The sequence below is a fragment of the Centroberyx gerrardi genome, chromosome 15 (genome assembly GCF_048128805.1).
Source record: "Centroberyx gerrardi isolate f3 chromosome 15, fCenGer3.hap1.cur.20231027, whole genome shotgun sequence".
NCBI lineage: Eukaryota > Metazoa > Chordata > Actinopteri > Beryciformes > Berycidae > Centroberyx > Centroberyx gerrardi.
In genome coordinates this window covers 8,045,279-8,060,514 of record NC_136011.1, presented here as the reverse complement: position 1 = coordinate 8,060,514, position 15,236 = coordinate 8,045,279, and the positions used below count along the sequence as shown (strand labels likewise).

Here is a 15,236-nt window from a genome sequence, read left to right as displayed (position 1 = left end):
AGAATTTCTGAGGGAACACTGTATTCAGTGATGTAGCGGTAAATAAAATGGTGGGTAAACTTAAATTACCAGTGTATACAAAAATCAATTATATCTTTCAGATACCCAATTAAACTAATAAGCCATGACACTTTCATATAAATAAATGTCTGTTTTGCTACTCTCTATCGCCAACTATCTATCGACAACAGTGATTTAACCTACAGCCAGTTCATGAAAGCTTTTACATTTGCTGTTGTTTGGTAGCTCTTTCCTTGGAAAATTCTCTGGCGCACAGGAAGTGATGCATTTTACGTTTCTGGCAGCAGCAACAGCAGTTTGTTTGGAACAAATATAAGAAGAACTGAGTCGTTAACATGAGCAGCAATAGCTGCTATGTCTGAACAGACAAAGAAAAGAGCATCTCATAGATTACTACTTCAATTTACTATGATAGATATTATGAATTTATCTCGGAACGATTCATGTCAGCCTAAAAAGATGAGTAAAGTCTATTCCAGAAATAAAAAGGTAGATAATGTGACTTTATGTGGGTTTACCCTCCACTACATCCCCGAGTGTATCCCGAGGCTGATCCTCCAGCGTGTGTGTGTGTGTGTCCTTACCTGAGGAGAAGCGTTGGTGCTGCGCTGCGGCGACTGGCTGACGGGAGGGTCGGGATACTCCACTCCGTTTTTGACGCGGGGTCGTTTGTGCACTTCTATGTAGGTGACGGGGAAGATGCCTTGGCGGTTGGTGCCTGAGACTTTGCCTTCATACCAGTTCTCATCAACTCTTCGAATCAGCGTGATCCTCTCTCCCTGCACACACACAGCAGACTCCATATTAGCTCACAGGATCACAACATGTAGTACATCAAGGAAAAAAAAAGGTCATATTCAACTCTTCAGTTTGTAATGACCATTCCGTACCTTTCTGAAGGACATTTCCACCACTGTGTCCCCAGTGAAGTTGAAGCGGGCGATGGCCTCTCCATACTCCAGTACCTGCACTGGTGCACTTTTCTTTGGCTGGGCTTTCTCTGTGGGGGGGAGGAGCTGCACAAGCAGACAAGTAACACCAAAACATTATTCACATTCTGACTTAGAGCAGAATATATCTCGAAAAATGTTGAGAATAACAATTGAAATATCAGTTAAAATACACTCAAAACAAATTGTCTTATTCTTCTTCTATCTAGAATCATCAACAAGAGTCAAGAAAGGCGGAAAGAGCCTACGTACCTCAACGTAACTTCGAGGGAAAATGCCAACTCTTCCGTGATGTTCCCCTTCATACCAGTTTTGATCCACCTGTCGAATGATGTACACAATGTCTCCCTTCTGAAATGGCAACTCCCTAGCAAAAGATGTTCAAGAGAGGTTAGTTAGTCGAATTAAGTGGAAAAAACATGACAGTATAAAAATGAAGTGGATGTGATCTGATGCAGACCTTGGTCAAACAGTACTTCCTAGCGAATGTTTACCGCATCAATTTGGATTCTGCTGTCTGGTAAGTTGTAAATCTTATTAAGTTTTCTAAATACAGAACTTTCCTGTGATTGTCTGAATTTTCTGGCACTCTGTTGTATTGTCAGAAGTGACAAACTCCACCCATCTGGTATTTCAAGAAGTTTAAAACAAACTCTAAGAATAATTTGACCAAGGTCTGCTCAGATGTAAACCCATGTGTGTGCTGTCATTGTCAATCACATGTCAATCACAAAGTTACAGATGCTGCGCGTAATGACTGAACATGTGAAAGCTTATGTATTTCTCTGCAGCTTTGAATATTTCATGCATGCTGCTGCAAACACTCCTGGTATATCCTGATGACTTCCACCTACTTTAGAGTTTCTGCTCTGAAGTCGAAGCGAGCCAAGGCCGGAGTTCTCTGCAGACACACAAAGACGAGACTGTTAGGAAAAAACACTTAAAGACCAATAACTCTTAAGAACATTCATTATCTTTGGACCAGCAAAGATTGGATTGTGTTAAGAGTCACTGAAAGTAATCTGAAAGACAAAATACACTTGTACACCTCCAACCTCGTCACTTTTTTGTAAACAAACTATACACACTGAGCGCTTTAACACTGTCTAGTCCATTAAGGAATTGCCACAATAAAAGATCTGCTGGTATTTGTTGTATCCTGTGATTCTGTGAGTTGCCCTTTCAGCGTCCCTACTCCACCTAGAATATTCTAACAATGACAGGAATGACATGCTTGTGACTGTTTCTATGTCTGCTGCAGCACGCTCAGCTAGGAGCTACTGTGGGCTGCTGAAGACTGGACTGCCGAGACAGCAGACAAGCCTCAGCAAACAGAACAAGACTGCAATTTATCAAATTTAATGAAGTTATATCTAGCTTGGAAGCTATATAATTGGTCGACAGAGCGTACACTACGGAAGTGAACTCTGAAAGTCCACTGGAAATATTCAGTGATAAACTGAACTCATTTATTTTGTAGTCCAGCACTGCTCTGACCCTCTGAATTCTTGACACGGAGGGGAAAGCCATCTGTGTGTGCAGAAACCCCACTGACAGCCCCACTGCCCCCCCGCTGCCCGACACACACACACACACTGACAAAGCATCTGCCATCTATTTCCCTCTTGGAGAAGGCTATAAAACATAAAACACGGCCCTGCGTTGTACCTCTATGCCCGATTTCCTTTTCTCCGTGTTATCTGTGATGTTGAGCAGGTCTCCGAAGCGTTCGTTGGTGATGAACTGGTGGTGTGTGGGGACGATGCCCGTGTGCCGCCTCGACGCCGTGTCGGCCTCTTCCTGCTCCCGCTTCAGCCGCCGCTGCTCCTCCAAGATTTTCTGCCAGGAAACCAGACGGAACTGTTTGTCCCTCCAGATACGGCTCTGTTCGACTCTTTTATTCATGTGACACACTCTTTGTCATGCATAATGTATGATAGCCTCATTCATATGAGCTGTCTTCACTAAAGCACTGTCAGTGAAGTTGAATTTCTCCACAGCAAGTTTGGCTGCGATTAAAGGGAAGGTACCTCTTTATCTCCATGGCGCCTCCTCAACACTTCATCCTGGCTCTCCCCGTGAGCAGGGGACGAGTCTGAATCTGGAGGAAACAGACAGACAATTATGCTGTGAAGCGTCTTCACCGTGGCTCAAGTACCCTAAAGGCAAGCCATAATGAGGAACAACAATTTTCTAATATACGAGGACAACATTGCAGTCAGCTCCTCAATTCCAGTGAATATAATAATGTCAAAATACAGTAACTACACCCACTCATGCTTTGAATAATGAACAATAAAAACAAAAAGCACACACATCAAAAAAAGCCAAATGTATTCCTGCATGCACGTAGGAATAAACACAGAATGATCCAATGTGTGTTCATGAAAAAAGAATGAGTAGAGGAAACAAAATATGAAACCTTTCTCGGCCAAAAAAACATAAATATGACATCATGGTTTACTGATATAGATCGACCAACCAGCATCCACTAGTTTAGTGAAATTTCACTGTATGAGCTACATAGCTGCGCTGTTTAACTTGCTCCCCACCCCACCGTAGATGTTTCATTGTGTGTCCAAGCAAGGGCCACACGAAACAACTATCAACCTTTCAGTTAGTTGTCTTTGTTTTTCGACTGCACTGTATACAGCGTGTACAAGAGGCAAGTACCAGCTGTTATGTAAGGAAGTCAAAGCAGGAAACATCTTGTCTGGCTAGGACAAACCTGTCGTAGTGATAGAATGGAAGATGGCAGATGTGTATAGTCCCCAAAACAGAAAAAAACCTAAATATAACCATGGTAACACATCACTTTTAGAGCGTATATGCAATGCTTTGATATTATTCTGCATAAACATTACAGATGATGGCTGCAATTATAGCTTTCACAGGTCTGGCTTTAACATTTAATTTGTTAAGGTTACTGCCTGTGGTGACATCTCATCTTGGCACATAAAAAAATGTCTATCTCCATTTATATTATGCTCTCATAGTGTTATTAAACACAAAATACTGTATTGGTTATGCGTAATGCGTATGCAGCTTCTAGCACTCTTGCATACACCTCAAATCTGATGTTACCAGAAGATATATACATTACCAAAAGCTGCCTGAATCCCCTATAGTCACTGAGGTGTTTGGATGGGTTTGTGGGGGCAAGACCATACTCATTCACCATGAAATGGAAGAGCACCAAACACCACACTCAGAGTGAGATGGAGGCTTCACTGTCACTTTGTAACACACCACACAGACTAGAGATGGAGGGTGGCAGCATCACTTTGTGGAGAGAGGGACACAAGGTGAAGATAGAGTCAAGAAAAGATGAGTGACCGTAGAGATGGGCACGTGTTTAGGAGCGGGAGAGAGGAGGGGGGTGACAGTGGTGAAGGTATGGAGATAGCCACCTCTGCGGTGAGCTGCCAGCGGCTGCAGTAGGTTCCCGTTGGCGTCCAAGCCCTGCCCGTTACTCAGGTGGTCAGTGTTGCCTCCCTCCCCATTGCTCAGCCTCTCTAGGACCTCCAGGGAGGAGAGGCGCTGAGGGATCAGAGGTCTGGGCTCAGGAGACACGCTGCCGGGCCTGCGGGTCCCCGTCGTCACCCTGGTGGCCGACAGCGTCCTCCTAGCCTGGTGGGACTGCAGGGACTTCCGTAGCCTGAACGGCGCGGGGCCCATGAGGAACAGGTTCCCAGGCAGGGCGCTCTTCTTCTCCTGAGGCGGCAGCTTGTCCTGCTGGGCGGTGGCCTGCTGCCGCTCATGCCTGAGAATGGTAGTGAAGCGGGTGTAGGAGGCCGGGCAGGAGCCTTTGCACTTACTGGGTTTGAGGTGAAGGTGATGGTTTAGGTGGTGCAAGAGGTGGTGGTGATGGTTGTGGTTGTGCTGTGGAGGGGATGCTGTGACCGACACTGAGGGACTCTTTGATATACCGTGATTCTCTTCAGTTGTATTCTCATGGAAGCTCTGTTCAGCCTCAGTCTCGGTCCCAGAGGGGGACTCAGTCCGTACAGCGTGTCTGCACTCTGAGGAGGCAACTTCCTCCACAGTCTCAGTGCCTGACGACGAGGCCTCCTCCCCTGCTGCCTTGTCCTCTGCCTCCACCAGGGAGCAGGCATCAATCTGGGTGGGGTCAGCGACCAGCAGGGACTCGGCGGACACAGCGGACGTCATGTAGAGGTGGGCGGGGCTGTGGCCGGGGCTGTGGCTGTGGCCGGAGTGCAGGGTTGGCAGGGAGGAGGAGCGGGTGGGCGCCGAGCTGGACCGCTGGATGATCATTTCAAACTCGCTGACCCGTGACGACACGGCGTCCCGTGGAATGTCACCCGCCTCGTCGCCCTCCGACCTTTCGCCCCCGTCGACCCTCGCCTTCTCGAAAAGAGAGGCCAGGCTGCGCACGCTGCCGTGGGGGCTGGAGCCCACCGAGCCGGGCCGCTGGATGTGGTGCATCGTCCTGTACAGGCTCGAAAACTCAGACGTGCTCCTCCTAATTGCAGGGGAAACATTCCTGAGGCCGTCCGCACACTCAGCGCCACAGTTGGACTTAGAGTCTGAATGTTGCCCGCTCTCCCTTTCCTCGGCTCCGGTACAGTCTGTGTCACATGTCACTGTGTACAGATCCTCACAGCTGTGGGCCTTAGGGTGCCTGACAGGCCTAGTCCTGCTTTCCTGACTGTCACCACTGGGGGGCAGCAGCTTGGGCTTGAACTTAGAGGGGAGGATTTGGGGTATGCAGGCTTTGGCAGCGGATAGGGGCTTCTTAGTCTTACACTGGTTACCTATTGCATTACTGGCAAGAACCGATCGACTATTTACAGAGGAGCAGGGTGAAATTATATAGCCATTCCCACCTTTATAATCCACTGGCAAGCATGCAGGACAACAGAATAAACAACATATTAGATTACAATGGTCACAGGTTCACACACATACACACTAAAACAGTGTCAGGCACATTTCTAAAGTAAAGACCAACTTCCATCAAAAGTTGATGAGAAGAGGAAGCAGACTTGATGCAATGTGCATCAAGTAATAGATGACTTTGTTATACTAATAGCATGGCACTGCAGTGTAATATGAAGTATAATGCTTTGTAAAGATGGAACAGAGAAAATGCTAGTCCTTAAAACAACTCTCTAACCGATTACTGTATATTCAAGATCACTATAAGCAGCGACATAAACAGTAAAACATAAAGGATTAAGAGAGCAATATGCCATGAAATGTTATGTGATGTTGGAGGTCAGGTAAAATCTGCTGTAGATACGATCTGGGGTAAAAAAAAATACTCAACACCTGCTGTATCAGTATATTTCTAAAACAGATGACAAAACTGCAATACTACCCTTTAAAATGTTTGTGCTATCTACCTGGTCTTGACCTGATTTCACCTTCCTTCCATCATCTCACTACATCACACACTACTGTCCCACCGTGACACCCTACGATTTATAATACTTTCCTCAGCTCTACTTATAGAACGTACACGAGCGTCTGCAGTGATGAATGGCCTGTGCGATCGCTGTTGCTGTAAATAAGAATGTATCCTGAGTTCACCTGCCTGGCTGAACGCAGGTTTAAAAAAAACCTCAGAGTAGTAGCAGCCTACAGAAGCTCTAGTCTAGCAGGTCCTAGCTGTAGTACGCTAGTGGCAACACCACAGAAGGGACTGGGAAATGACACATCACTTTCACACACTGTGAGACACTAGCGAAGCATGAGTAATCCATCTGTCCCAGTCATATCTACCAGACAAACACACACTGAGGAAGTAACGTTGATATCAATGAGTCCGTGTGAGCAGGGAGGGAGAGTTAACATGTTGGCCACTAAAAGGCCCTCAAGGAGGCTTAGTTCCTTGAAACACAAAGATTTTTTTTATTTCAAGAGCACAAGACAGAGACACATGATGAAGTTTTTTGGTTTCCAGCACTTGGTTATTTCTTTGGGCTTGTCTACTCTTTACCTTGTGTCTGGTGAACAGTAACTAAGTATCAAGGTGGTGCCTCAGGCAGGAGATAGGATAATGAGGGAGCATGCTAGTCAGTTGACTTTGCTCAAAAGTCAGAGTACCAAACCCATTTACTGCAGTTTCTGCAATTCTATTGGGTAAAGATGAAGTCAAGATTTTATGGACTAAAACACCAGCTATCCCTTGTCTTTGCTTCATAAATCATGACCTCTGAGATAAGTCAGTGGGTGATTCCTCCCTAAAAAACATGTGAATGTCTTTATTTAGCAGTTACATTAATTGTTATTGTTGAACTATGTTATATATCATGCCAAGAGTGAACTCTTGATAGACAGAGTTCTCTTGTGTGTTCCCAGATGTAATGACAAACATTGGGGGCAACATTGCCTGATATGTCCCTTCCTTTCTCCTCCTTCGCCCTCCTTTCCCTTCCTCCCCCAGTATTTCTCTCGCTGGTCATGTGCGCAGGCATTCCAGCCCCTGACCTCACATTGACAGCTGACTTCCTCATGCCTGCCCACCCTCTGTGTCCCTCCTGTTTATCTCACCCCTGTCTGGCCGGGCTGTGAAAAGCAGAGCCCTGTTTATCTCTTCCTCTTCCCTCCTCATCCGTCCCCTCTCCGGCCCTCTGCTCCCTGGCTCTGGAACACTCTGGAGCCTTGCCCTAAGCCTGCCTAGCGACTGGCGGCTCACAAGTGGAGCAAGAGGGGGAAAATCCCCAAGGTTAGCTTCCATTGACTTAACAAGACAACCTCACTCTCTCCGTGACTTTTCCAAAGCAGATGGCCACTTGGCCAGTGCACATTTCATGAAAACATCCATGGCATCAGTAATAAAACAAAAAGAAAACTGCGGGGCGAATGAATGCTGCGAGGTGATTGGCCACTGCGGTGACGTCCTGGAGCAAAGAAAATGTGTGGATTCCAACAGAAAGTTAAAAAGAAACACATGTACTCCTGACACTTTTAATGGTCCAGCATCACTGTCTGTAACTCATTGGTTCTGTCTCAGTAGTAAAGGCCTTTCATGGCCCGGTGTACATTCCCCCATCCACACACACACACTCACACACACTAACTGCCATTTTACTGGCAACATGTGTAGCGAGGCTGGAATCCTACCTTTAGAGGAGGAGGAGCTGGCTTGGCGCTTGTTTAGGGCCCGCAGACCTTGCAGGGGAATGTCGCCGCCCTCCAGGACACTCTTGTAAACATGGCGGTCGCATTCTGGAGCCGCAGGCTCACTCGTAGGCGATCCTCTGTCCTTCTCCACCTCGCTGTGTCCGGACTGACACGAGGAGCTAGGCAGCGGTGAGAGGAACATGGAGAGACAATTAAACACAATTCATCTAGAAGAGTTGCTTAAAATGTTTTTATGGTAAATAGAGGCACACAATTTGGGCATGTTTTGGGCTGTTACATGGTTCTTATTTAGTATATATTGAGGTGATCAACTTCCTGTCATTGCAGACTTATGGGAGACAAAATAATCAAAGAGAAAAAGCTGCCTTCATACAAGAATGTGTGGGATTTGGGCATTGATGTTAAGAAAAGACACTCACTGCTACCCGTATCTTGGCATTCCAGAGAGGCCAGCGGGAGAGATTTCTAAAAATATTCTCTGAACATTCCCACATGGTGCATCGGCCCTTGCCATGCACCTGTACAATTCTCAGGTTTACTCTACTTCAGATGCCACTGAAGTGCTCCGCGTGCTGCTCCTCTATTTGTGCCAGACAAATATGCTCATTAAACTGACAGAAATTCTAGGATCATCATAAATCCCAGGTGGAAAAAACAAACAAAAGCCATATGAAATCTTTTTTTTTTCCAATGTGTAGGGTTTTTCCAAAATGGGCTTTGCTTCTTTAGTGCTGCCAGGTCACAGTTTACAAGCTTGCACACATTTATGGATACCTTACTCTCCTTATTCGCTACCTCAACAAGAACCTCTTTCATAGCTCTTAGAAAAAAAAATGTTTGAACTACTGGCTGCAGAGGGCCATTAAAATGTGTAGTTACATTGAAGAATTCAAATAAATACTACAGAGGAAATCTACAGTACAAGGAGCTGGACTGTAAGATCTCAGATGATCCATTGGGAAAGTCCAGATGAAATCAACAGACACCATGCTGCCTGAGAGGGAGCCAGTGGCTTAACTACTGCAGTTTAACTGAATCAGTGATGTGATGAATGCCATTTAATGGTCATACACTGCTGAACTTACTGACTGATGCTACTGAATCACAATGACTTTATTGTATGGCTAAATACAAATAATTAGCGATTATTGATACTGATCTCCTGACTTGTTGACTGGGATTCTTCTAGATTGTATCCACCAAATAATTATGTGCACATAGTGGATGTCTGTTATTAACCTGACTCCTAAAAGCCCACAATTTTGCTGAGTAGTCTGTGACTGACATTAAGAGACACATATGGCTCTGTAGCAGAAGGTTAAATTTAACAATGAAGTATTACCTTTACAAGAAAATTCTTCCAAACAGGTCTCCACTTTCAAACAGACCCGAAAGGAAACCCTCCCGCCCTAAACACATGTGCCTTTGAAGGAAGTCAGGTTATGACTTGAGGGTTTTCTTTCCTCTGAAAGGCTTGGGCGAGTGAACTTTCCCCCTGGCTATTTGACCCCTGCTTCAGCAACCTCTCGCCTATATCCTTTAACAACAAGTCAACGGGTGAAAAATTAGGATTAGCAAACCCCTCTTCAAATGTTTGCGCATGCTGTCATTTAATTATTGCAGCAGATGGAAAGTTCTTGTCATAAATGGAGGGAGAGGTTTTTTCCCCGGACTGTAGCACAAGAAAGTCAGCGCAGCTCAGTCCTAAATTCCTTACATTTTATTACATAAACAAAAATAGAAGACGTAAATCTCTTCTGACAAAAACAAAGAGATCAAGGGCTTCGCGCTCTTTGTTTTAATGTCGACCAAACAGCCTCTTTCATGATGCAACTCTATACGTTATATACACACACACGCATACACACCCATTCAGAGGGAGATAACGGTTTTTAAGTTATGCAGCAGCTGGGTGGGTATTGACAGAGTTCCCTCTATCCCTATGACATCCAGGTTGCTGTCTTTAAATAAATCACCACATAGCAGCCATGTCCCCACTATACTACCACCCCCACCCCACAAAAAAAAGCCCTGAAATGCAGACAGAGGACACACTGTTCTGGCAGCTTTTTGCCTTATTAACAGGAACTCCTCAGGAAGCGGGAGTCCCCCCCCATCCACCCCCCCCATAGGCGGGCGAGCGCTACAGGGTGGAGAAATCTCTCACTGACGCTCATCCACATAACATGCCTTAAATAATCATCAACATACTGGCAGGAGTCGACGCGATTTAAAGCACAAGTATCGATACAGGAGGGAGAGAAGCGTGGACTTACTACTGCTGTAGGTCGGAGGCTGTTTCCAGGGGGCTGAAAGAGGGGGCACTCTGCAACAAACCAAACAAAGAAGTCATTGATAGATCCACAGGAAGGTCTCCTCCAGCTAGAACAGAAGCAGGAGCATTAGCTATGGCCAGATTCTCTCTTCTCTTTCCCTCTCTCTCGCTCTCTCTTTCTGTCGCTCTCTCCGGTCTGGGCTGCCGTCTCCAATGGCCAGGGGTTCTTAGCTTTTCTAGACCGGGCTTGGCATGGAGGAGCAAGCGTGTGTTTTGGCCTGCATGCAAGTTGGGAGAAAACAAGCGGCAGGGGAAGAGGGTGGAGGGGAGGGGAGGGGGGGTTGGGGGTGGGTGGGCGTGCATCGGTCAGGGGGGCGCCCATGCGGGGAGGGGGCTGTCACAGGCTCAGCCAATGGGCTGCTGTCTCCCGGTGAAGCCATCTCTTTTGTCTGGTATTGAGTCACTCTCATTACCACTGGACCAGACCGGGGGACAATTAACCAGCTGGTGGTGCAAGCAGGCCAAATTACACACACACACACACACACACACGCTCAGACACTCTATCTCACACACACACATACACAGGGTCACATAGAGACACAAATGTTTACTGACAAAGTAAAATATAAACAATAAACAGTAGAATAGAAATACTTGAACGTGACAAAAACACATTATAAAGACAGACAAAGAGCAAAAAACATGAAAGCAGAGAGAAAAATAAGCCCAAGGTGAGTGAATGAATGCTTGTAGGAAATGCAGCTGATATTTCGGGGCAGTTACTAACCCCCCAAAACACAGGGGTAGCCATTCGCTGGGGTAGCACCCGCTAGCATTTTGAATGGTTTAGAGCCGGCTAATTTTAGCCCACTGTTTCTGTTGCTTTTCTCTATACGGGCGTCACAGCAGGTAAAAATAACAGACGTGACACGGGGGCTATGAATAAGAGCACAAGTGTTGTTTGCAAATACGATTGCACAATCCCCGTCCTAGCCAGCCTGGCCCTGCCGCTAATACCACATCCACTTCCTCCGCTTCCCACCCCTGTTTCCAAAGCGATGACCAGACAAGGAGCATTCTCCACGGCTCGTTTCCCACAACATGCCTTTCCAGTTAGTTGCCAGGGCAGGAGGATCATTAATAACCTTTCAAAATGAATGCCTATCTTTATAAGAACAGAATTTCAGCCTGGCAGGTCTATAGTCTGATCTATTTATAAAGCCAAATGTTCCATGTCCCTTCAGCCTTTGAGAACATGCCAGTGCCACTGAATAATCTGCGACTCTTCTTCTTCTTGTATCCCCCCCCCACCTCCTCAACTCTGATCCCCCCGTCCCTCTCAACGGGGGGGGGGGGGGGGGGGGGGGTAAGATAGTGTCCCCTGATACCCGTGGGTAATTGTGCTTACACACACACACACACATAGCATTGATGGAAAGTAAACAGGAAACAAGCATGGAAGGCTTATCTGAAGTGAGGGAATGGAATCTTAATCTGGTTATTTACAAGATGCCTGAGTAGTGTCAGTTTATGTGATGCACTGTGTAAATAAAAGGTTAAATCAGTTTGTTTTCAAAATGATCCTAAACTGATATCACTCAAAAAACGTAACATTTCTCTGAGATAGTTACATAACTTTCAATACAGCTCATGAGATAAATGATTAATACATGAGGTGGTGAAGAGAAGATAGATACCAGAGAAATGATGAAAGTTTGACTAATACAGATACATACAGGACCGGAAATTGGTTGCTGACTAAAATTTCGTAATAGTAATACTGTAAGATGCCTAAAGCTGTATAAGGAAATGAATTAAAGCACTGTGGGTTCTTTTCCTTCGATGAGTCAGTGGAACGCGGATGACAACGTTTGCTGCACAATTTCATGTGCGTGTTTCCAAACAGGTGTCCCCAGTAACTCAGAGGTTGGGTTCCTGTGGGCCGCTTTCACATTCAAAATAGCGATCATGACTAGATCATGGTAACATGAATCCCATTCTTTCCAACACCTTATTTGTGTTGATATGTTCTCATGAAAACAAACAGCTCCCCCAGCGTGAAGGGCCCGTTATAGCCGTAGCCCCGCAGCTCGTCTACGCTAAATGCTTAAAGGTAAAGGTTAAGTGTATAACAGAGGTTAAATATGAAAGCACAATGAGCTGGCGGGCTTACGGGTTGCCTCCTTTAGAATATGTAAGGTCGTGGGGGGAGGATCCATGTGACTCAGGGCTGAGACAGTGTGGCAGCGGCCCCCTCGTCAGCATATGTGAGACAGATGGAGTCGCTCTGTCGGATGCAGGAGGCCGAAATGCTCTTCTCAACCGTAGTTATGTGTGGAATTCCAGCTCCAGTCCAGCTAGCCATGTACATGTATGTCGGCGGACCTATTCTTGAACTTAACTGTCACTGTGCGTTGTCAGATCCCCCTTGAACCTGTGACTTGTTAATATTAATCAATAGGACCGTCATTGTGATTACACCAGTATTCAGTTGTGAATGGAGGTGAATGGAGGTGGCTAATACTGGACTGGTGCTGATGATTTGTGATATTGCTATGACAGTGCAGGATAAAGAAAAAATAGTGACATACAGCAGTCACGCAGCAGAGTTCAACTTATTACTTATTTATACATGCCTTCTCATTGTAATATTGTAATTTTATAAAGTAGGTTGACAACTGTCTAATTTGTAGTGTGAAACCACAAGAGGACATGTTTTCTTATGTGGATCTAGATTACATCTATCCAGAACATAATGGCTAGTGTGAATCAGCTTTATGGCTCCTATATAGCCTGCTCACTGTCAAATGGATCAGAGGAACTCTGAATAATGTGAAGTAGAAACCCTTAAGCCTCTACAGTAGTTTGATGGTCATTTATCAGAAAGGGGGCCATCTGACCAAAGCCATTAAGAGCCAGCTCTTCATTTTACCCACAAGCACTGGGATCTTCGGAGGCTTCCAGCCGTATCTCCTCTAGTAACTCCGACCGAGAGCTGATATGTCAATCAAACACCAATGAGCCAGTGTGTCTGGCTGAGCCTTAAGGTCAAATACTACACATACCAGGTGCGGCTTTAGAAGTGACTTTGACATTAAACAGGAGCCCGTCATCTAACCGAGCTCATCTGGCAAGCGTCCAAGCGCCCCTGAGACAGACTCCCCCGCAGAGCCGGCTGCCTCCAGCGCCGCTAACCCTCCTCCTCATATACAGTAACCTGGAGCGGCAGGGGTTTGACTCAGACATGCCTATCGGCGGGAACCAGAGACTCCGCCCCCGCGTTTAGCTGATGCTAGGACATGATCTCATGTGGTAGTCAGCGGTGCCGCCTCATATGATCCAGGGTGTGGCGTGGCCCTGACTGACAGGGAGCGAGGAGACCGAACATCTGTTTGCGGGCAGCCGGTCCCGTACTCGTCTGGTGCCAACTAAGGCCCGAGGCGCGGATTTGTCAGGATACTGTATATCTAACTTCAACTGCTTCATCTGTGACAACATGCCCTCACCCCTTTGGATCTCTTGGTAAATATACCAGATAGACAGACAGGCAGCAATTATTATTTCAAGGGCCTGGGATTATCATGGAGCCTAATGCTCGTGTGGACTGCAGACCCTCCAAGTGAAGAGTGACTTCTGGATGAATCACCTTGTTCAGTCCTCTGGCCTATGATATGTATTCTCATTGGCAGGCTGCACATCAATGTGAAAAAAGCACACCGTTCCTCATGGGTGTTGAGTTAATGACATGGAAGAACAGCGATGCTGCCAGGATTGGAAGCATCCTGTTGTAAGGGAAAAAATGCAAAGATCGTCTATTGCCTGATAAGCTCACAACAGCCGTGTGACACTTTAATGATTCCTGTATCACATCCAATAGGACGCCCACTCATCTGGGATCATCTGGGTGTATAATTAAACCTCCTGATCAATAATCAGTGTATTAAATATAAATGATCTTAATCACAAGGGGGTAAAGTCCACAGCTACTGTAAATAAAATGCCAAGACAGACTTTTGGAGAGAGCAAAAAATAGATCTCAGTCTACCTTTTTGGACACTCTTGAGGACAAAATGCTTTCACATGGTATGATGTGATGATGAGCAATGAGAACAATATCAAGGGTGTTGAAAAAAATGTTTGCTGCAAAGAGGATTGCTACTATACATCCTGAAATAGAGTGGAAAATTAAAGGAAATAGAGAGATTATGAAGAAAAAGCTGGGGATGTATAAAAGTGGATCAGTAGTTGGTCTCTTTAGGCCAAGTTGAGAGGACAGACAGCACTAAATCTAGTTAAAGAGAGTGCAAAGTTTCCCCTCTTTGCATGCCATCACATAACTCCTTTTTATGTAGAAGATCAAGTCAAATTATTCAATATAGCGTTACAGGTACAAGTGGGAGTAGAAGTTGGAGTAGTCCTTACAGACAGACACGGTTTGTTTAGGCATTATTTAAACATGGATGTTATCACATGCAATATAATTCAATACACCGTCACTTTAAAGACAGCGAAAACTTACCGCTTTCCCAAACTCCATCTCTGAAAAGAATTTATACCAAGGCTCATTCTCTAAATCTACATCTTCTGGACTTACATCCTGAGTCTAGGGGCATGGCAACAAGGAGAGGAGGAGAAAGACAGAGAGAAGACATTTCAGACAGCACAGAATATACACACCAAGTTAATGAGCCTATGAGACATTCCTGATACAGCCAACGTTCCCAACATCATAAATTATCAGCAGTAAGTGTTCCCACTGAAAAAAAAAGATGCCTAGGGAAGTCTTCATGAGTAGTAAATTACACAAGCCAATTCACTGAAAAATGTGCTGTATTTTCTAATGTGAACCATATATTTTTGGGTTTTCATTTTATTCT

General features: G+C 45.5%; 1 protein-coding gene across 1 annotated transcript in view; it reads right to left on the bottom strand.

The window, feature by feature from the left end:
- sorbs1 (sorbin and SH3 domain containing 1) overlaps nt 1-15,236 on the bottom strand; it is a 28,075-nt gene that overhangs the window by 4,059 nt on the left and 8,780 nt on the right. The window contains exons 12-21 of the mRNA XM_071913323.2: nt 14,879-14,962; nt 10,358-10,407; nt 8,061-8,239; nt 4,382-5,830; nt 3,002-3,066; nt 2,640-2,810; nt 1,826-1,872; nt 1,224-1,338; nt 912-1,037; nt 606-800 (exon numbers count right to left, since the gene is read on the bottom strand). Of these exons, the coding sequence (XP_071769424.2) occupies nt 606-800; nt 912-1,037; nt 1,224-1,338; nt 1,826-1,872; nt 2,640-2,810; nt 3,002-3,066; nt 4,382-5,830; nt 8,061-8,239; nt 10,358-10,407; nt 14,879-14,962 (2,481 nt within the window). The remainder of the gene's footprint in view (nt 1-605; nt 801-911; nt 1,038-1,223; nt 1,339-1,825; nt 1,873-2,639; nt 2,811-3,001; nt 3,067-4,381; nt 5,831-8,060; nt 8,240-10,357; nt 10,408-14,878; nt 14,963-15,236) is intronic.